The sequence below is a fragment of the Lipotes vexillifer genome, unplaced genomic scaffold (assembly GCF_000442215.2).
Source record: "Lipotes vexillifer unplaced genomic scaffold, Lipotes_vexillifer_v1.1 scaffold532, whole genome shotgun sequence".
Taxonomy (NCBI): Eukaryota; Metazoa; Chordata; class Mammalia; order Artiodactyla; family Lipotidae; genus Lipotes; species Lipotes vexillifer.
Window position 1 is genome coordinate 2,275,400 of NW_006798027.1, and position 18,889 is coordinate 2,294,288.

Below are 18,889 nucleotides of genomic sequence, written 5' to 3' on the forward strand. Positions count from 1 at the left end.
AGCGGGGCGGGGATGCGGTGCCAGTAGCCAGACAACGGTGAGGCCTGAGACGGATCTGGGACGTCCCAGACCTTACACTGAGCAGCCGGGGGCCCTTGCACACGTATTGCCGACCTAGGCTGGACATGGGTCCGTGGAGATGGAAGACACAGTGCCTGTCCCCATCACTTCCCAGGATAAAAACGGTCCCACGTTCCACTGTGGCTCTGCAGTTCTCTGTCAGTTCATGCCTTAGACACAATACAAACTCAGGATAGAGGGGAAAACTGCATAGAGGAATAAAAGGATAACATGGGCAGCTGCAGAACAAAAATGCAGAAATTTGCATTTGGAGAGAAGTGACTGTAATCATTTAGAAAAATATCCTAAAATATAAATCGATCACAGTCACATTTAAAAACACACACACAGTACAAACACACAAATGCAACACACAAGACCAGGAATAAATATAACCAGAAGTCTGAAATAAAGGAACTGTAAAATTGGACCACGGGATTTCTTAAAAGTCTTGTGAAGAGACATAGAATGATTTAATATTTGGAAGGTGTTGATTTTCTCAATATCAGTTTATGTTTTAATGCAATTCCAATAAAATTCTCAATGCAATGTTTTTTGTATTCAACATAATGAACTCATATGAAAAAAAAAACTAATTGAAAACTTTTTTAAAAGGAAAAACTCAGATGAACTTGTATAACCAAAATGTTAAAATACATTATAAAAGCTACAAGAATTGAAACAGTGTACCATAGCACCATAAATGATGCTGGAACAATTCAACTGTTTTAAAGAATACCATTAGATCTTTCATTTCAAAGTTCCATTAAATATTTAAATAGAAAATAGGAAGCCATGAGAGAATTAAAAGAAATATAAGTAATGTGATCTCAGAATGGAAGCCTGTCAAATTATAAAAGTAAAGAAGGAATCATCAAGGAAAGTACTGTTGTATTTAACTATACATCAAAGAAATTTTACATACATAAAAAATAAACAGATCTAAAAGATGACAAATTGAGGGGGGAAAAAATTTTCAACACTGAAGTGGAATTAAATACCAGCTGATGGAAATGTCAATTGGGATGATGTTTCTAGGGGAAAGTTATAATTTGGACCAAACGTCTTCAAAATGTTTATACTCTTTGATAGAACTCTTCCACTCCTTAACAACCAGAGAAAACAACAGCCACAACAAAATCAATGCACTAGGCTGTGTGGACACACTTGGTGACCAGCCCAGATCCCTTTACTTGGCTGGTCCACCTTTTCTCAGCTGCTCTGAGTGTTGGCTGCTATGACTCATAGGTGTCTCCTTCTCTAGAGGATGAGCCTTGGCCCACATTGTTCCAGATGGTGGGCACTCATCACCTGCTCCCCCAGACCCACTGGGTAGCCTAGAGACAATGACAAAGGGGTTTTCAAGTCCAGCTTTTTGTTCAAAGTGGAACCAACTTATGATGCAACTTGCCCTCCAAAGCTCCCCATGGGATAAGGCTAAGCTGGGCTCCAGCTGAGACGACATCTTTGCTTAGCTCTTTCCCCTGACCTTCCTTGATCCCCTCACCCCCTTCCTGAGAGCACTTCCTCAATATATCATGTTAGCTGAACCCTTTTCTCAGGCTGTGCTTCCAGGAAATCTGACCTTAGACAGAAATTGATTCTTGCAGAATTATTTACCCTAGTGAAAAGTTAGAAACTTCCTAAGTGTCAAGTAGTGGGGGATAAGTTAAATCAATTATGTAAAATTGGTTTGCTGGAACAATAAAATTCATTTTATAGGGAGTTATTTTGTATGAGAAAATGCTCATAATATATTGATAGCTCAAGATGCATATTATAGAGATATGCCAATTTTATACAAAAAAAATACACATATAGAATGAAAATGGAGGGTTCCCCTAAAAATTTACTAGAAAGTAATTCTGGTAGTGATTTTAATTTAGTAACCTGGCAATAGGTAATTTTTCGGTCTTCTTTGTGATGTTTTGTGTTTTCCTACCTATTATGAAACATAAGCTAGATTTGAAATAAAATTTCAAGACATTATTCTTTCAAAGTATGATACAAGTCCAGAAAGTCATCACAAGTATCACCCATATCCCAATCCAACTTATTCTATGCCCCCTTGTTTTCTCAATAGAAATTTGTTTTTAACTACACTTTTTATTTTAGAATAAGTTTAGATGCATGGAAAAGTGACAAAGAGAATTCTCATAACCCCTTCACCCATCTAACACTATGTTAGATGTTAATGTTGACATGTAACATACTGATATTTCTTTTGAAATGAAGACAGAAGAATCCTTAGAATATCCTTGGAATTTTCAGAACTATGCAAAATAGAAAAGAAATATATTAAACTCTCAAAAGATGATGATACTTCTGAACATAGGTGAAAAGTAAATTTGATAAAAGCATTTTCGATCAATATGACATTAGGGAAAGTAATCCATTAGGGATTAGGGATCTGTGCATATGACTGGTAGACATTAATGAACATCTTAATCCTTCTAAATGATCATCGTGGGGCAACACCCTGATAGGTACAATTATGGCATTCTTAGTCTATGTCCTGCTGCTATAAGAAAAATTACAGTGTTGCTTTACAGAGAACTTCTTACACTGGGAGGATTTTCTATAAACCGTTCTCATTATCTTATCTTTCTTTAGGTCATTTTGGATCTGGTGTTGCCTCCTATTTCATATTCTTGAGATGGTTATTTGGAATTAATATTGTGCTCATGATTATGACAGGTGCTTTTATTGTCATTCCAGAGGTAAGAAGTATTTCCGGTGAGTTTAAAAGTGCCATTTCTTAAAAAGTAGAGACATTTAGAGCCATAGCATTAGACAACTGCACTCATTATCCTCATGGGAAGGATAATCTGTGTGTTAAAATAGGGCCTGGCAAACTTTTTCGGCAAAGGGCCAGAGAGTAAATATTTTAGGCTTTGTGGGCCGTATGGTTTGTCACAACTTCTCAAATCTACTGTGTAGTACAAGAGCAGCCATAGACATTAGGTAACTAATAAGTGTGGCTGTATTCTAATAAAATTTTATTTATAGATACAGAAATTTGAATTTCCTATCATTCTTATGTGTCACAAAATACTACTCTTATTTGGATTCTTTTTCGCAGCCATTTAAAAATGCACAAACCAACCTTAGCTCTCGGGCCACACAAAAAGTGGTGACAAGCTAGGTTTGGCTTATGGGACAGTTTGCAGACATTGTGATAAAATAAAAACCACTTCTCAACTAAACTTTATCCTTGTAAAGTAAATGGGGCCATGTCCCATGCCATTATAGAAACCCAGTGGCTTCAGTCATCCACCCATAGAAGCCACGTCCAGCCTAGAGAGAGTACACCCAGACAGGCCCCGATCAGGCAAAAAGAAAATCTGGCCACTCATGATTAATTTCTCATCAATGATTATCAAGCAGAATCCACCCCCTAGGGATCTCATATGTGCAGCATCTTCAGAGGTGCATGGAGATCAGTGGCCCCTTTTCTTCTGGTCCTTTCCCACCCAGAGGACCGTGTGACATCCTTTCCTCTCTCACCAGCTCATTGCAGGCCAACCCTTTGGAAGCACAGCCAGCAAGACCATCCCCAATGAGCACATTGCATCTGCCCAAGATCTGGACACCGTCTGGTCCCTGGGGGTGAGGTTCAGGCTTGGCCACACTTTTTTTTTTTTTTTTTTTTTTGTGGTACGCAGGTCTCTCACTGTTGTGGCCTCTCCCCTTGCGGAGCACAGGCTCCGGACGCGCAGGCTCAGCGGCCATGGCTTACGGGCCCAGCTGCTCCGCGGCATGTGGGATCTTCCCGGACCGGGGCACGAACCCGTGTCCCCTGCATCAGCATGCGGACTCTCAACCACTGCGCCACCAGGGAAGCCCTTGGCCACACTTTTGTCTCGAGGCGGGTGGTGAATGTTCTGGGACCTGGAGTCAGAAATGACACCGAGTGCTCTCTTTGCAGGGTTACCTCCAATACTCAGTCCTCTTCTATGGCTACTATGGCAGTGAGAGAAGGATTGGGAGGGCTGGCTACCGGCTGCCCTTGGCCTATTTCCTGGTGGGGATGTCAGTGTTTGCTTACAGCTTCATCATTCTCTTAAAAAAGTATGTCTGTTCAGTTTCTCAAAATACATGCCAAAATGATACATATGATCTCATTTCATCTTGTCACTCACCCTGTAAAGTCAAGGCCATTTTACAGATGAGGAGACCACAGATAAAAGAGTTAAATGCTAATTTTAACCAACACTGATTGAACACTTGAAGCTTTGTGCCAGGTTCTGTGTTGGGTCTGGAGAGACAAGAATCAAATAGACTTACCAGGTAACGTCAGTTTAGACAATGTAGGTCAGGGTTCCTGGCCTTCCCCAGCCAATAGAAATTGACTAGAGGCCAGACAAGAAATTCAGGCAAGGTCTTACTAGGGCCCCTGCTGCAGCAGCCGGAAGCAAAAGCAAACAACAGGTTCCCTTGCTTGCTTGGTCCCTGAGGGGGGCAAGCTTGTTTCTTATATGGGGTGCGGGTAGGTGTGTGTCCAGGTGTCAGGCCAGAAGGGTGGTTTAGGTGTTTTGCCCACCCCTTAGGTGGTGTTATGTGCAGGGAGCATGCGCAACCCCCTGCTTTTGCTCCCGACACCCTGTTTTTGCTCCAGGCTCTTCAAAAGTGGCAGTTGGGTTTTTTTGGTCTCTTTGTATCTTTTGGGTCCAGAATTTGCCCCAACGGCTGCATGCACACAGTTATTTTTAGTCCCATACAGTTTCTTTGTATTTTGTTGCTCATGGGGAGGTGTGCCCATGTGCAAGCATTGCAGCACTGCAGCAAAGGGTCCCAGGTCCCAGCCTGTCTCATAGGAACTGCACTAAAAGAGAGGTGAACGAGATGGCTTAGGTGGCCAGAGGTTGCAGAAAGCAAAGCATCCTCCTTTGACTCTATGTTTGCCTGTGACCTAGTTACAAATTACGCAAAGGCCAGTCTCATCTGTGTTGTGATGCAGTTCAAACATGTAGCTGGTTATTGAAAGGAGGGCGCAGTGCAAAGAAAGCAGACTGGCTGGGGCCTCATCTGTAAAATGGGCAGGTTGGCTCAGAATATCACCAGGTTCCCTTACGGCTGTTACATTCTGTGCTTCTGTGTAGGAGCTAGATAAACGCAGAGTGACAGAGAGGCTCTGAGCCCAAGGAGAAGCGGGCCCCCACCCTCTTGGCTCACCTGCTGCTTCCCTCTGATGCGTGTGTACCAGTACGTCTTCATCACACTGCCCCTTGTGGCGTCTTTGCAAAGTGCAGGTAGAAGGGGTTGAGATTAAAAGAAGATAAAACAATCATCATCACCATCATCATCATCATCAAACAAAAACCTAGGGAGATGCACAGTGACTTGAGGACCTTCAGTTCCCATGAAGCTTTCCAGCTTAGCCTCTGGATGGCCTCAAGACCCCATGACCCCACCTAGAACACGGGCTCTTTGCTAGATGTTACAATTTAAGAGACAAATTGATGTCAACTCGGGAGCAGGAAGTATGGATGGACAGAGTGGTAAAAGCTTCTAACAGGAGAGATGGTCTAAAAGACAGGGAACTTGCACCCAAGGAGGGATCGTGACCCCTGCCTTCCCATACATCTGAGGGAAAGTCGTGTTAGGGAGGGATCCGAAGTGCTTCTGCTTGGTGAGGTGGGGTAGTTACTTCAATGGGCAGGAGCTCCAAGGAGATGGATTCAGCTCAGAGTAAAGAATTTGGTTTCACAATCACAGTTGCACAGAGATGCAGTGGATGCACACACCTTCAGTGATGGGAGAGCTTGTGCACCGGACTCACCCAAGAATTTGCTGTTTTCACACTGTTCAAAGGGGTTGGCTGAGGACACAAGCCACGAGAGGGGCTGAACCCAGCCGGCGCTCTGCTTGCCCACATCCAGATGGGGCTCCTTGCTCTGCGCGGACTCGCAGCAGCCCCCTAGTGGCTGAACCTGCCCCTGACACTGTTCTTACGTGACCCTTTCTGGTCTTTTTTTAAAAAAATTTTTATTGGGGTATAATTGATTTACAATGTTGTGTTAGTTTCAGGTGTACAGCAAAGTGAATCAGTTATACATATACATATATCCACTCTTTTTTAGATTCTTTTCCCATATAGGTCGTTATAGAGCACTGAGTAGAGTTCCCTGTGCTGCACAGTAGGTCCTTATTAGTTAACTATTTTATACATAGTAGTGTGTTTATGTCAATCCCAATCTCCCAATTTATCCCTCTCCCCCTTACCCCCCCATAACCATAAGTCTATTTTCTACATCTGTCACTCTATTTCGGTTTTTTTTTTTTTTTAACATCTTTATTGGGGTATAATTGCTTTACAATGGTGTGTTACTTTCTGCTTTATAACAGAGTGAGTCAGTTATACATATATATATGTTCCCATATCTCTTCCCTCTTTGTCTCCCTCCCTCCCACCCTCTCTATCCCACCCCTCCAGGCAGCCACAAAGAACCGAGCCGGTATCCCTGTGCCATGCGGCTGCTTCCCACTGGCTATCTACCTTACGTTTGTTAGTATATATATGTCCATGTCTCTCTCTTGCCCTAACACACCTCACCCTTCCCCCTCCCCATATCCTCAAGTCTGTTCTCCAGTAGGTCTCTGTCTTTATTCCTGTTTTACCCCTAGGTTCTTCATAACATTTTTTTGTAGATAAGTTCATTTGTAGCCTTTTTTTAGATTCCACACACAAGTGATATCATGATATTTGTCTTTCTCTGTCTGACTTACTTCACTTAGTATGATAATCTCTATTTGCATCCCTGTTGCTGCAAATGGCATTATTTCATTCTTTTTTATGGCTGAGTAATATTCCATTGTACATATGTGCCACATCTTCTTTACCCATTTATCTGTTGATGGACATTTAGGTTGCTTCCATGTCCTGGCTATTGTAGTGCTGCAAGGAACATTGAGGTGTATGTAACTTTTCAAATTATGGTTTCCTCTGGTCCTTTTTTGCAGGATGGCTAAGAATTCCCGCATGAGCCTTGCCAGCGCGTCCAATGAAAACTACACGTTCTGCTGGCGGGTGTTCTGTGCCTGGGATTACCTCATTGGAAACCCAGAGGCGGCAGAGAGCAAAACCGCTGCCATCGTGAACAGCATCAGGGTGAGTAAGAGAGCCTGTTCAGGCTGCCGGGAGTCAGGGCTCTGCAGATCACAGCCTTCACGGCGTGAGCCACTGGCCCTCTGCTGGGAGAGTCAGCGTGGTCTCCTTCCCACGGTGCTCACAGACCAGGGCAGCCACAGTCTGCACCGAGACGTGACATAATGTGCCTCCAACACGCACCAAACAATCTGATGGTGTACTGGAGAAAAATATGGGAACTTCTCTTTTTTTCTCTTTTTGTTTTTACTTTCATCCTTCTAAAATTTCAGTGTGTGTCTCTTCGTTCATTTGCATAATGGATTACTACCGTGTTGCGTGTACATAACTTGTAAATGAATAAATACATATATGTGAGGGATATAAGCTTTTAGTGTTACCTTAGAAGATAATGCAGTCAAAGGCATTCGGAGACCTGGATCTACTGAACAACACAGACAGTTCAATGGTGCCCTCTTTTGAGAAAAAAAATGATTTAGATCATTTCAGTGACCTAAATAATTTACTCCTCCGCCTCTTTTTCCCATTCCCCAATTTCCTTTTTTATCTATCTATTATCATATAAAGCACTGATATCAATAGAATCTTATTGGGTGAAGTTATGACTTCATAACATAACATTGAAGTTATGATGAAAAATACTGGATAAGTCATTTCTTTCATAAACTATTTCTGAATATTTTTGATTAACGATGATGCTAAGCTTTTGATACCATATGTGTCTTTCTTTAAAGGAGGCTATACTGGAAGAACAGGAGAAGCAGAAGAGCAAAAACCTGTATGTATGAAGACTCCCCATCCTGAATTCACTGATAAGCTGTTTTAATTTAATAGAAAAATCACCAGACTGTATCTCATTTTCACACCTTTTCAGGCAATTCTTCTCCTTAAAACCTGTCCTTCTGGTAACGTGGAATGTGGGAACCCCATAGTTTTTCAATAGCAGTATTTCGGAGTTGTTCCTGCTTCCATGGATCTGGCAGTAGGGTGAGAGGTCTGAGGCTGACCAGCTTCCTATTCTTTTACTTAGATAATAAAAGATATTTTTAGCACCAATTTCTAGTTTGTTAAACTAAGCAAAGACTAATTTTATTTAGCAACAAATCTCTGAAGTCCTAGGACACAAGTAGTATCCAATGCTCGTTGACAAAACTTCTAAAGTGACTTCTCGGGTTTGGAGTTCTTCTCAAGGTTGTGAGGGCTTCCTTGGTGAGGGTGAGGCCCTTCAGCCACAGAACGGAAGACACAGAAAGGCGATGACCCTGTCCTCCTGGGCCAGACACGCCTGCTCATCCAATATCCTCACTGGTTCTTTTTTTAAATTAATTTCTATTGGAGTATAGTTGCTTCACAATGTTGCATTAGTTTCTGCTGTACAGCAAAGTGAATCAGTTATAGGTATACATATATCCCCTCCTTTTTAGATATAGCAGGTTCTCATTAGCTATCTATTTTATATACAGTAGTGTATATGAGTCAATTCCAATCTCCCAACTCATCCTACCCTCCCTGCCCCCTTGGTAACCATAAGTTTGTTCTCTACATCTGTGACTGTATTTCTGCTTTGCAAATGAGTTCATCGCTACCATTTTTCTAGATTCTACGTATAAGCGATATTATACGGTATTTGTTTTTCTCTTTCTGACTTACTTCACTCTGTATGACAGTCTCTAGGTCCATCCTCACTGGTTCTTTAAGCCCCATGATTACTTCCTACAGTGCAGAAAGCCGGTCCTGGGGAGTGCTGGAGACCTGGGGAGTGGGGGAAACACCCAGCCCCTGAGAGGAGGCAGGGTGTCGTGGTGGGAAGGACTCTCCATAGGGTGTCAGAAGATGGATTCTAGCCCTCTCTTTGTCAGTAACTTCTACGACCCCAAAACTCCCTTGACTTTCCCGGGCCTCTAACTCCTCACTTATGAAATGAAAGGATGGGACTTCATCCGTGCTTCTCAGAGGAAAGAGAGCACCCACCCACATCAGAATCACCCGTGCGCACTGCAGACGCAGGCCCCTTTGGCGCCCACCCTGATTGACCGAATTAACGTCTCTGGGAGTGAGAGACAAGGCTCCACATTCTTAGCAGGTCTCGCAAAGCAAGACTCACAGGTGGTTTTTACGTTCCCTCAAATTTGGAAGCTCCTGCCGTCCTAAATGCATTCCAGTTAAAAAACGTCTCATTCAATGATTCGTTATTACAAGCAAACAAATCAACAAGAAACCGAATTCTCATCTCTCTTCCACACACAAATCTTGAGTCCTCCTGATTCTGTCAAAACTTGAGGAAAATAGATGTGTAAGGGGTACTCTGGGATATCCAGGATATTATAACAGGAGGTGGAAGGAAGAGGGTGGAGACAGGGGAAAACTAGCATGTGACTGCCTACTTCCCGCGCAAGCCCATCACGTGCATTTTCTGGTGTAATTGCCACAAGGACCGACAGTGCTGGAGGCGGGGAGGGGGGACCAGAAATGCAGGACCTGCCTCAGGGACCATGTGGGTAGCATGACCCTACAAATGATGACAGGGTGATCTGGGGACAGGAGGAGGTGGAGAAGCACTAAGGTGGTGTTAATGGGCCTCACTCTCAAGTCTTCCATCTCTGGTGCTCTGTGACGCCTTATCTAAAGCTCTCCTCTGCCAGAAGACAGGGTGACACTTACTATTCCGTTTGGGAGTGAGTTTCCTCATTGCCCAGAGGAAAGGCTAAGATGCGTGCAGAAGGAGACGTTATGACCTGCCCAAGGTCACCCAGAGGGTGGGGAGCGGGTGGTACACCCCTCGCGTGCCCCTCCAAATCCTCCTGGCCACACCTCTTTCTCCAGCCCTTGATGCCAGGCAGGCTGTGCAGGCTGCCACCGGCTGCACACATGCCCCTCAGAGCCTCCATTGGTACCCATTGCTCGCTGCCCAGGGCTCCTCTGAGGCTGCAGTGTGGGGCACCCACAAGATCCCAGTCCACACGTGTTCATGCAACCAAAAGACTGGGTGCAACACTGGGAGTCAGTGTTCTGGAGTGGCCCTCGACCACCAGGGAACAGGAGCTGATGGAAAACGCTTCACATTTTCACCCCGGCCAGGCATTTCTGAGATGCCACTTCACAGGCCCCTCAGAAGGCCCTGCGGCTGCCTCCAGCTGTGGCCAGCTCCCCTCACACCTTGTACCGCCTTCCCTGTCTGGTCTCACTCCCCAGAACTTCACGCACACTTCCTGGCATCACTTCCCAGAAAAACTCCTCTCAAACACACCTTTGCCTGAGGTTCTGCTTTCAGGGAAAACAGACTAAGACTGACCCCAAAGTCGAAAGCAGATGCCTTAAAGATAAGCCAATTGGAGTCAGTGAGTTTTCCTCCAGGAAGAGTGGGGGTTTTTCAGTTAAAACTGGAAACTTACTGTAAATGCAGTAAGTCCCCTACATATGAACGAGTTCCGTCCCGAGAGCATGTTCGTAAGTCCAATCTGTTCGTAAGTCCAACAAAGTTAGCCACAATCGGCTCTCTAGTACTGTACTGGAATAGGTTTATCATACTTTTCACACAGATAATACATAAAAAACAAACACAAAGAATAAAACATTTTGACTCTTACAGTACCGTACCTTGAAAAGTGCAGTAGCACAGTACAACAGCTGGCATCCAGGGGCTGGCATGGGGTGAACAGGCAAGAAGAGTTAGTGACTGGAGGAGGGAGAGAAAGTGGGAGATGCTAGAGCTAAGGATCGTCAGCAACAGGAGACAGAGGGCGAGCTGCGATGTCACTCACGCCTGACATTGCTGGTACAGGTTCCAGATGCACGTTCGCATCTTTGAAAGTTCGCAACTTGAAGGTTCCTATGTAGGGGACTTACTGTAGTAGCATCACGGTTGACTGTAAGAGGCCTTTGGGAAGTGAGACCTGGCGAGGAAAGAGGAGCCCGTGTCCCAGCTCCTTTCTTTACTTCTTCCTCCAGCAAATATTTATGAAGTGCTTCTATGTACTGGGCCTGTTCTAGGAGCTGAGAATACAGCTGAGAAAAAGACTTTTAACAATTGAGCACTTGCTTTCTAGAGGGAAAAGGCAGATAACAAATTCCAAGTAAATACGTGGTATAATATCGAAATCATGGTGTGAAATGAGAGGCAGGATCATTACCTCCCCTCCTTCCTCCCCCTTCCCTCTCCTGAGCACCCGTACCTGAGCTACAGCTGAAATGTGCATATGCCACAGGACTCCGATTTTAAGTGGCAAAGCAAAACACTGAAGCCCAAATACTCAGACTCCAGAACGTGTGTGTGTGTGTGTGTGTGTGTGTGTGTGTATATGTGTGTGTTTCAAGCCCCACTGATGCTGGTGGCTTAGATTTATAACTCACTGTTGATCTCTTAGGAAATGAGGGATTCTGGGGGTGGGGGAAGAACACTGATACTTCAGGGCAGAAAATCCACTTGGCAGTAAATGTCTTCCCATCCTTCACTGGCCTTTTCTGTGCATCAGGGTGCCCTGTGCAGAGCCCAGTATATTGTCCTCATACCTGCCTCTCCCCGCAGGGCAGTGACCATCTGCCTGAGGGTCATCGCCAACATCTTGGTGCTTCTCTCGCTGGCTGGGAGCATCTATCTCATCTACTTCGTGGTGGATCGGTCCCAGAAGCTGGCACAGTCCAAGAAGGAGCTGACGCTCTGGGAAAAGAATGAGGTACCCACACAACAGTAGCTGCCCCTCTGTTTCCTGGGTGTTTCTTAAGTGGGTTCCCTGGAAACATCTCCACGGAAAAATTGCAGTCCTCTTCTAGAGCACAGGCTGCAAGAGCTTGGAGCCAGAGTGGCAACACCCGGCCTTGGCTAAATGATTTCACTGGTCTTAAAAAGGAAGATTTTGATTCAAAAGCACCTTCAGGCATTTGCACAGTCTTTACCCTTTTTTCGTTTTTTGCGGTACGCGGGCCTCTCACTGTTGTGGCCTCTCCCATTGCGGAGCACAGGCTCCGGACGCGCAGACTCAGCGGCCATGGCTCACGGGCCCAGCCGCTCCGCGGTATGTGGGATCTTCCCGGACCGGGGCGCGAACCCGTGTCCCCTGCATCGGCAGGCGGACTCTCAACCACTGCACCACCAGGGAAGCCCCATATGGCTTGTTTTTTAAAACGCTCTCTCCCCTCCATTTATGGGAATATTCCCATGAACAGAAAATTACCAAGAGGAAGGTTATAAACAATTTTATAATTTTTAATATTTATTGCAAGACACTTGTCCTGAACCCTTGGCTCAATTTACCTGTAAAGATTTGAGTGGTAGAAACAGCACAAATGCTACCTCTCAGACCACTTGTATGAAAATGATTTACCATCCTTGGGATTTAAAAAACAAAGTGGGCAGGCAAGGTGATACTTATCAATTTATCCTCAATGTACAATAATTTTTCAAAATCTGAGACTGCATTAGGTAATCTCTCCCCATACCTCTTCGTGTTTTATGTCAATTAAGTGGGTTATATATTGATAAATATGGGCTTGTGTGTAGACAGATATTTTAAAGGTAAATTCAGAAATTATTTCTTCCTTTAGCTCACACGTCTTGTGTACCAGCTAAGCCTCCTTTTTCACTTGCAGAGAAAGTACATATGTCCAGAGAAACAAGAGCCAGGCATAATTCTCTAGATAATTAATCTTCCATGTGCAGAAAGAATATTAAATTACCTCTCAGCCTTCCCTTTTCTATTCTTAACAGTTACAGTTATTTTCTTCTTCCATCCAAGGTAAGGGAAGTAGAAATAGAATGAGATGGTAATTGGGGAAGGTGGCAGGAACACCAGTAAATCCCAAAAGGCATGTATGAGTGTCTTCAGATTAAGGAGTGTTCCTAGAAGGGATAAACCCATGGCAAAGTGGCCTTTTGAAAACAGCTAATTAGCCAAGGTTTGGGGGAGGTTTTCCATGTAAGAACTGCATGACCCTCTGAATACCCGCCTCCCCGACCAAACATTAGGCTACAGACCAACTATGAGGTGAGGGAGGCTGGAATGCGGGTCCCCGAGGAGCTCAGTGGGGCACACCCTCTCTTGGTAGGTGAGCGTGGTGGTGTCCCTCGTCACCATGCTGGCACCATCAGCCTTTGACCTCATCGCCGCCTTGGAGATGTACCATCCACGGACGACACTGCGCTTCCAGCTGGCAAGGTACCGCCACCCCGCTGGGAAATGGCTTGTTGTGGGTTACCCATCCGGCCACCCACTGTGGGAACCCAGTCCCTCGGGAGCCAGGGCTTGCTTTGTTCCCCCCAAAACTTAGCACAGGACTTCCCCTGTGGCTGCATCTCAAGAAAATCAGGGGACCACAGGAGTGAATGGTGGGAAGAAGGGGGAAGAGGAAGCAGGGAGAGAGGAGGGGGCTGGAGAGGATGGATCAGGAGGACAGGACAGAAGAAACGGGTGAAAAGGTGGTGATGAGAGCAAGAGGAGGAAGAGGAGGCGGGAGAGAGGGTGGGGGAGGGGGAGGGGGAGGGGGAGAACAGGCAGAAAAAGCAGATACAAGAGAAAGAGGACCAAGAAGATGATGGACAGTGTGCCGTGTATTGCTCACGTTGGGTCCCTCAGTGGACGGACCGTGAGAGGTGAGAGGCCCATGCTGTCTTTCCAGATGTGAGATGAACATCATGCTTTGCTAATAATTCCCCAAAGTGTAGACTCAAAGCGGTTCTTGTGAGTATGTCAGGGAGCACTGAGCATCAGGGCTGTGCTGGGATGGTCAGTGGGTGTGAATACAGGTGGTTAATGCAGCAGGCGGGGAGTAGGGGCGGGGGAGGGGGAGGTCAGAGGGGCCAGCCCCCTGAAACCACACTTATTCTCTAGCGTTGGCATCATCACTGTCTTCCCGAAAAATCCCCATCTCTGTTAGGGTGACTGTCGCAGAGGGTGGCACTGTCCGAGCCCCGCTGATTTACCTCCCATCCCTCCCGGGTCTACAGTGTTTGGTTTGTGCTTTCTCTTGTAATACTTGATCACATTCCACAGAACAAATTTCCCACAGATCACTTTGGGAAGAATGGCTGTCATTCAGGAGTCGGCAAATGTTTTCCATAAAGGACCAAATAGTAAATATTTTTGGTTGTGCGGGTCACACGGTCTCTGTGGCTCAACCCTGAGGTTGTAGCACAAAACCAGCCACAGACAATCCATCATCCAAAGGGTGTGGCCGAGTTCCCTGCAACTTTATTACAAAAATAGAAGAGGGTAGGGTTTGGCTAAAAGGCTGTAGTTTGCCACGATCTTGAAGTCCAACTGTCACTTCAGAGATAGAAAAACATCACTCGAAAGATCGAGGGGTGTGTGGAAGCCCCTCACCCAGGGTAGCTCTGGAAGAGACTCCCAGCCCCCCAGGCTTGAACCCTGGTCTCTGTGCTCTGCTCGGCACCTCCTCTGTTGACCTCAGAGAGAGAAGTGCCGTCCTCAGCAACTCCCCTCACGGCAGGCATTGGGGAGGATCAATTCTATGATTGCATTTGGTCTAACAGCGGTCCTATTATACAGATTGGCCTCGTTATTCTCGTTCAAAACTAGAGAAACAGAGGCTTCAAGAGACTTGCCCCTGATGAATTCAGGCTAATTCTAGAAATAAGAGTAGGATATATTACTTTAGTTCCACTAACTCACCGGCAGACGAAGCTACCTTTTATTCAGGGCACAGCGAGAACCAGAGCCATGCGATACGAAGACGGCAGAAGGTTAAATTCTCTCGGTCCTTCCTTCAGCCAACAAGTGCCAAGTTGACTCTGAGGGTCCTGCCCTGTGTTAGGTGAAGACAGAGATAGAAAGGGAAGCTGAAGGGAATCCCTCCACAGTGCACAGGGAAAGCCAAGATGAGTCAGAATGATGCCTCCGGAGGTGTCCTAGCCCCTGTTTCCCTGCTCACTCCTGCACACTGGTGGCCACAGGTGGTAAACTCTACACCTGAGGAGATGAAGGCCTGGGGGATGGGCGGCTCAAATTTCCAATCTGGAGTCTTTTCCTCATGTTAAATCTGCTTTCTCTTTCTCACCAACTGGCACTGGCTTCATGATTCTCCAAGTGCCAACCACTGTCCTGTGAGAGATTTGTAAACCTGTCATTTTCCTTTCTCATCTCATTTTCCCAGACATGTTTCTGTTGAGACCCAAGGCTGCAGCCTGGGAAACTCCACGACGTGTTTCCCAAAATCTTCCAACTCCGGGGAAACGGGCATCAAGTCTTGGATCACTGGCTGATAGAGGCTGCTGCGGGCAGGTGCCATCTGCTCAAGGTTGCCCACCTGTGAGCAGGTGTAGATGCGCCCACAGCCCCTCACTGATTCAGCCCGTCTGACAGGTTCAGCCTGTATTTCAGAACCAGATCACTGAGATCCTGAAATCTTACCCTGCCTCTTTTTAACTGTGTGAACCAGAGCAGGTGACTTAAGGCCTCCCCATGTTCAATACCCTTGTCCCTTAAGTGGGGGTTATAATAATATGGACCTCACAGGCGAGACTCAAATGAGATAATGCCTGGAAAATCACTTTATAAACCAGAAGGCACGACAGGACATGGATAATTCACTTTACACTTCAGAGCCCCGCTTCCTGAGCTCACACACTGTCTGCTATCCTAGCGCTTCTGAAATACTGATCCAGAGATTGGCTATAGTGGAATCACCTGGTAAGGAGATAAAAGGATTCCCAGACCCCATCCAGACCTCTTGAAACAGTGTAGATTCTGGAATTCTGTATTTTGTTTTAATGCCCACAGTCTGATTCTGAAGGAAACCAAGTATGGCAACCAGCAACTGTCTTAGCCAAAACATGGTGGTCACTCCCAAATTGTGGTCATTCAAGGTGGGCTTGTGGCTTTCAGGGTCCTTGTGCTGTACCTGGGAAACCTCTACAGTCTGATCATCGCCCTCTTGGACAAAGTTAACAGCATGAGCACTGAGGTGAGTGCTCCGTCCTGGGGACGTGCCCAGCCAACCACTGCCCCACACACACCACACACACACACACACACGCACACACACGCACATACACACATATATACACATACACACACATACACACATATATACACATACACACACGCACATACACACATATATACACATACACACACGCACATACACACATATATACATACGCACACACGCACATACACACATATATACACATACATACACAAACACATGCACATACACACATACACACATATATACACATACACACACGTACACAAACACATGCACATACACATACACACATATATACACACACGCACATACACACATATATACACATACACACACAAACACGCACATACACACATATATACATATGCACACGCACACACGCACATACATATACACAAACGCGCACATACATACATATATAGGCATACACATACACACATATACACACACATATACACAAACACATGAACATGCACACATATATACATACACATACACACATACACAGACGTACACATGCACATACACACATATACACAAACACACACATATACACACATATATACACATACACACACATACACAAACACATGCACATACACACATATATAGGCACGTACACACATATATATACATACACACATATATACACATACACACACATACACAAACACATGCACATACACACATATATACATACACACATACACAAGCACGCGCACATACACACATATATAGGCATACGCATACACACATATACACAAACACACGCACATACACACATATATACATACACACATACACATATATATACACATGCACACACACAAACACATACACACATATACACATACATATTGAATACATACACACATATATACACATACACCCATATACACATACACACACACACACATACACATACACACACAGATACAGAGTCATCCTCAGTGTTGTCAATATCACTGCTAGTATTTGCACTCTGTTCATCATGTTCAACAATGAGTTCATTTGTGGTCTTCTCAACAAAGGATAGGAAATTTGGTCTCATTTCCAAGATAAAGAAACTGAGACCAGAATTTATGGCTAGTCAGTGACAGGACTCATTCTTGACTCTCTTTCCTGGAATTCCATCAGGAAAGGTTATCAACAGCTATTGTAAATGATCCCAGGAGAATGGCAGACCATGGGACTAATTTTCACTTAAAAAATCAGGAGAAAATAAATATCTTATGGAGAGCAGTTCAGAGCAGGACCCACCATCCCAGCCTAGGGTAGGTTTGGAGGTCTTTTTAAACCTGCCCCACCTGTGAGGTTATCCCAAAATGGTAGGGGAAGAGGAGGCAGGAAGTAGGAGGCTTCTTTAGGATTGTTTGCCCAAGCCATACCTTCTTAGCATCAAATCCTGCTGCTTATAAGACAGAAGAGGCCACAGGGAGAAATGGTTCTGCATCAGGGCTTTGATGTTGCGTAGACTGGGTCCTTACCTGCCACTTACTAGCAACATGACCTCGAGCGTTTGACTTCAACTAGCTGAGCTTCAGTCCCTTCATCTGTAACATGGAATGACCATTCTTACCTGACACTCTTGTGAGAATGAGAAATATAACATGCTGTAACCTAGGACAGGCTCTGACACTTTACTAGGGACCAATCAATGCTATTCATTACAACTCTATGTTCATTACTGGACCAACTCTAGTCAAGTGGCTATCAACCAAGCTAGAGATAGCGAGAGAGAAAGAGACAGAGAGTCGGAGACAGAGAGAAACAGAGATAAAGCAAAAGAGATTATTCCCAAGCAATGCAGTGATATCCTTGGTGTTCATGATGGATTCTTATTTACACATAACTGGACAACCTTCTCTTCTTCCTTCCCTCTCTCCACAGGAAACTGCTCCCCCAAATAGCACAAGTCATTGGATAGATTCTACCATCTTCTTTGTCACCAGGGCAGCCCCTGGAGAAGAGAAGTGGTCCACGCCTGGGCCTGGGATAGGGCTCAGGAGAAACAGCACTTGGGCCCTGGAACAAGCCAATGTTCTGACTTACACCTCGCCTCTCTCAGAGGCCAACAAGACCACTGCTTTCACCCAGAGTCCGCAAGGCCAATGCTGGGAGACATACGTTGGACAGGTGGCTCCCTCGTTCCCTTATAAAGCCCTTCCGTGTCCATTTCATCACTTAATTCTAGCGACTCTCTGAAGTGTCATTATCTCTATTTTATAGAAAAGGAAAATAAAGTTCAGTGGGGGATTAGGATTTTCCAGGTCTCAAAAGGAATTATCATAATCAGTGTAAGGACTCAGGCAGTATTAATGATGTGCTTGACCCTGTTCTAAGTGCTTAGTCTAGAATCTTATTATCGTCCTTAGAAGCAGAAATGAGGAAACTGAAGCACTAGAGTTTAAGGAACTTGCCCCAAAACACAGATAGTAAAAGCAGAATGAAGGGGACTTCCCTGGTGGTCCAGTTGTTAAGACTTAGCCTTCCAATTCAGGGGGTGAGGGTTCGAGCCCTGTTCGGAGAGCTAAGATCCCACATGCCTCGCGCCAAAAAAACAAAATATAAAACAGAAGCAACGGGCTTCCCTGGTGGCGCAGTGGTTGAGCGTCCGCCTGCCGATGCAGGGGACACGGGGTCGTGCCCCGGTCCGGGAGGATCCCGCATGCCGCGGAGCGCCTGGGCCCGTGAGCCATGGCCGCTGAGCCTGTGCATCCGGAGCCTGTGCTCCGCAGCGGGAGAGGCCACAACAGTGAGAGGCCCGCATACCGCAAA

The 18,889-nt window shown here is 45.4% G+C and overlaps 1 protein-coding gene across 1 annotated transcript in view; it reads left to right on the forward strand.

Annotated features, from left to right (window-relative positions):
- TMC3 (transmembrane channel like 3) overlaps positions 1–18,889 on the forward strand; it is a 44,477-nt gene that overhangs the window by 11,291 nt on the left and 14,297 nt on the right. Inside the window, exons 5-13 of the mRNA XM_007470075.1 lie at positions 2,674–2,780; positions 3,571–3,669; positions 3,989–4,131; positions 7,024–7,171; positions 7,903–7,946; positions 11,694–11,841; positions 13,211–13,320; positions 16,006–16,084; positions 18,002–18,247. Coding sequence (XP_007470137.1) covers positions 2,674–2,780; positions 3,571–3,669; positions 3,989–4,131; positions 7,024–7,171; positions 7,903–7,946; positions 11,694–11,841; positions 13,211–13,320; positions 16,006–16,084; positions 18,002–18,247 — 1,124 coding nt within the window. The remainder of the gene's footprint in view (positions 1–2,673; positions 2,781–3,570; positions 3,670–3,988; positions 4,132–7,023; positions 7,172–7,902; positions 7,947–11,693; positions 11,842–13,210; positions 13,321–16,005; positions 16,085–18,001; positions 18,248–18,889) is intronic.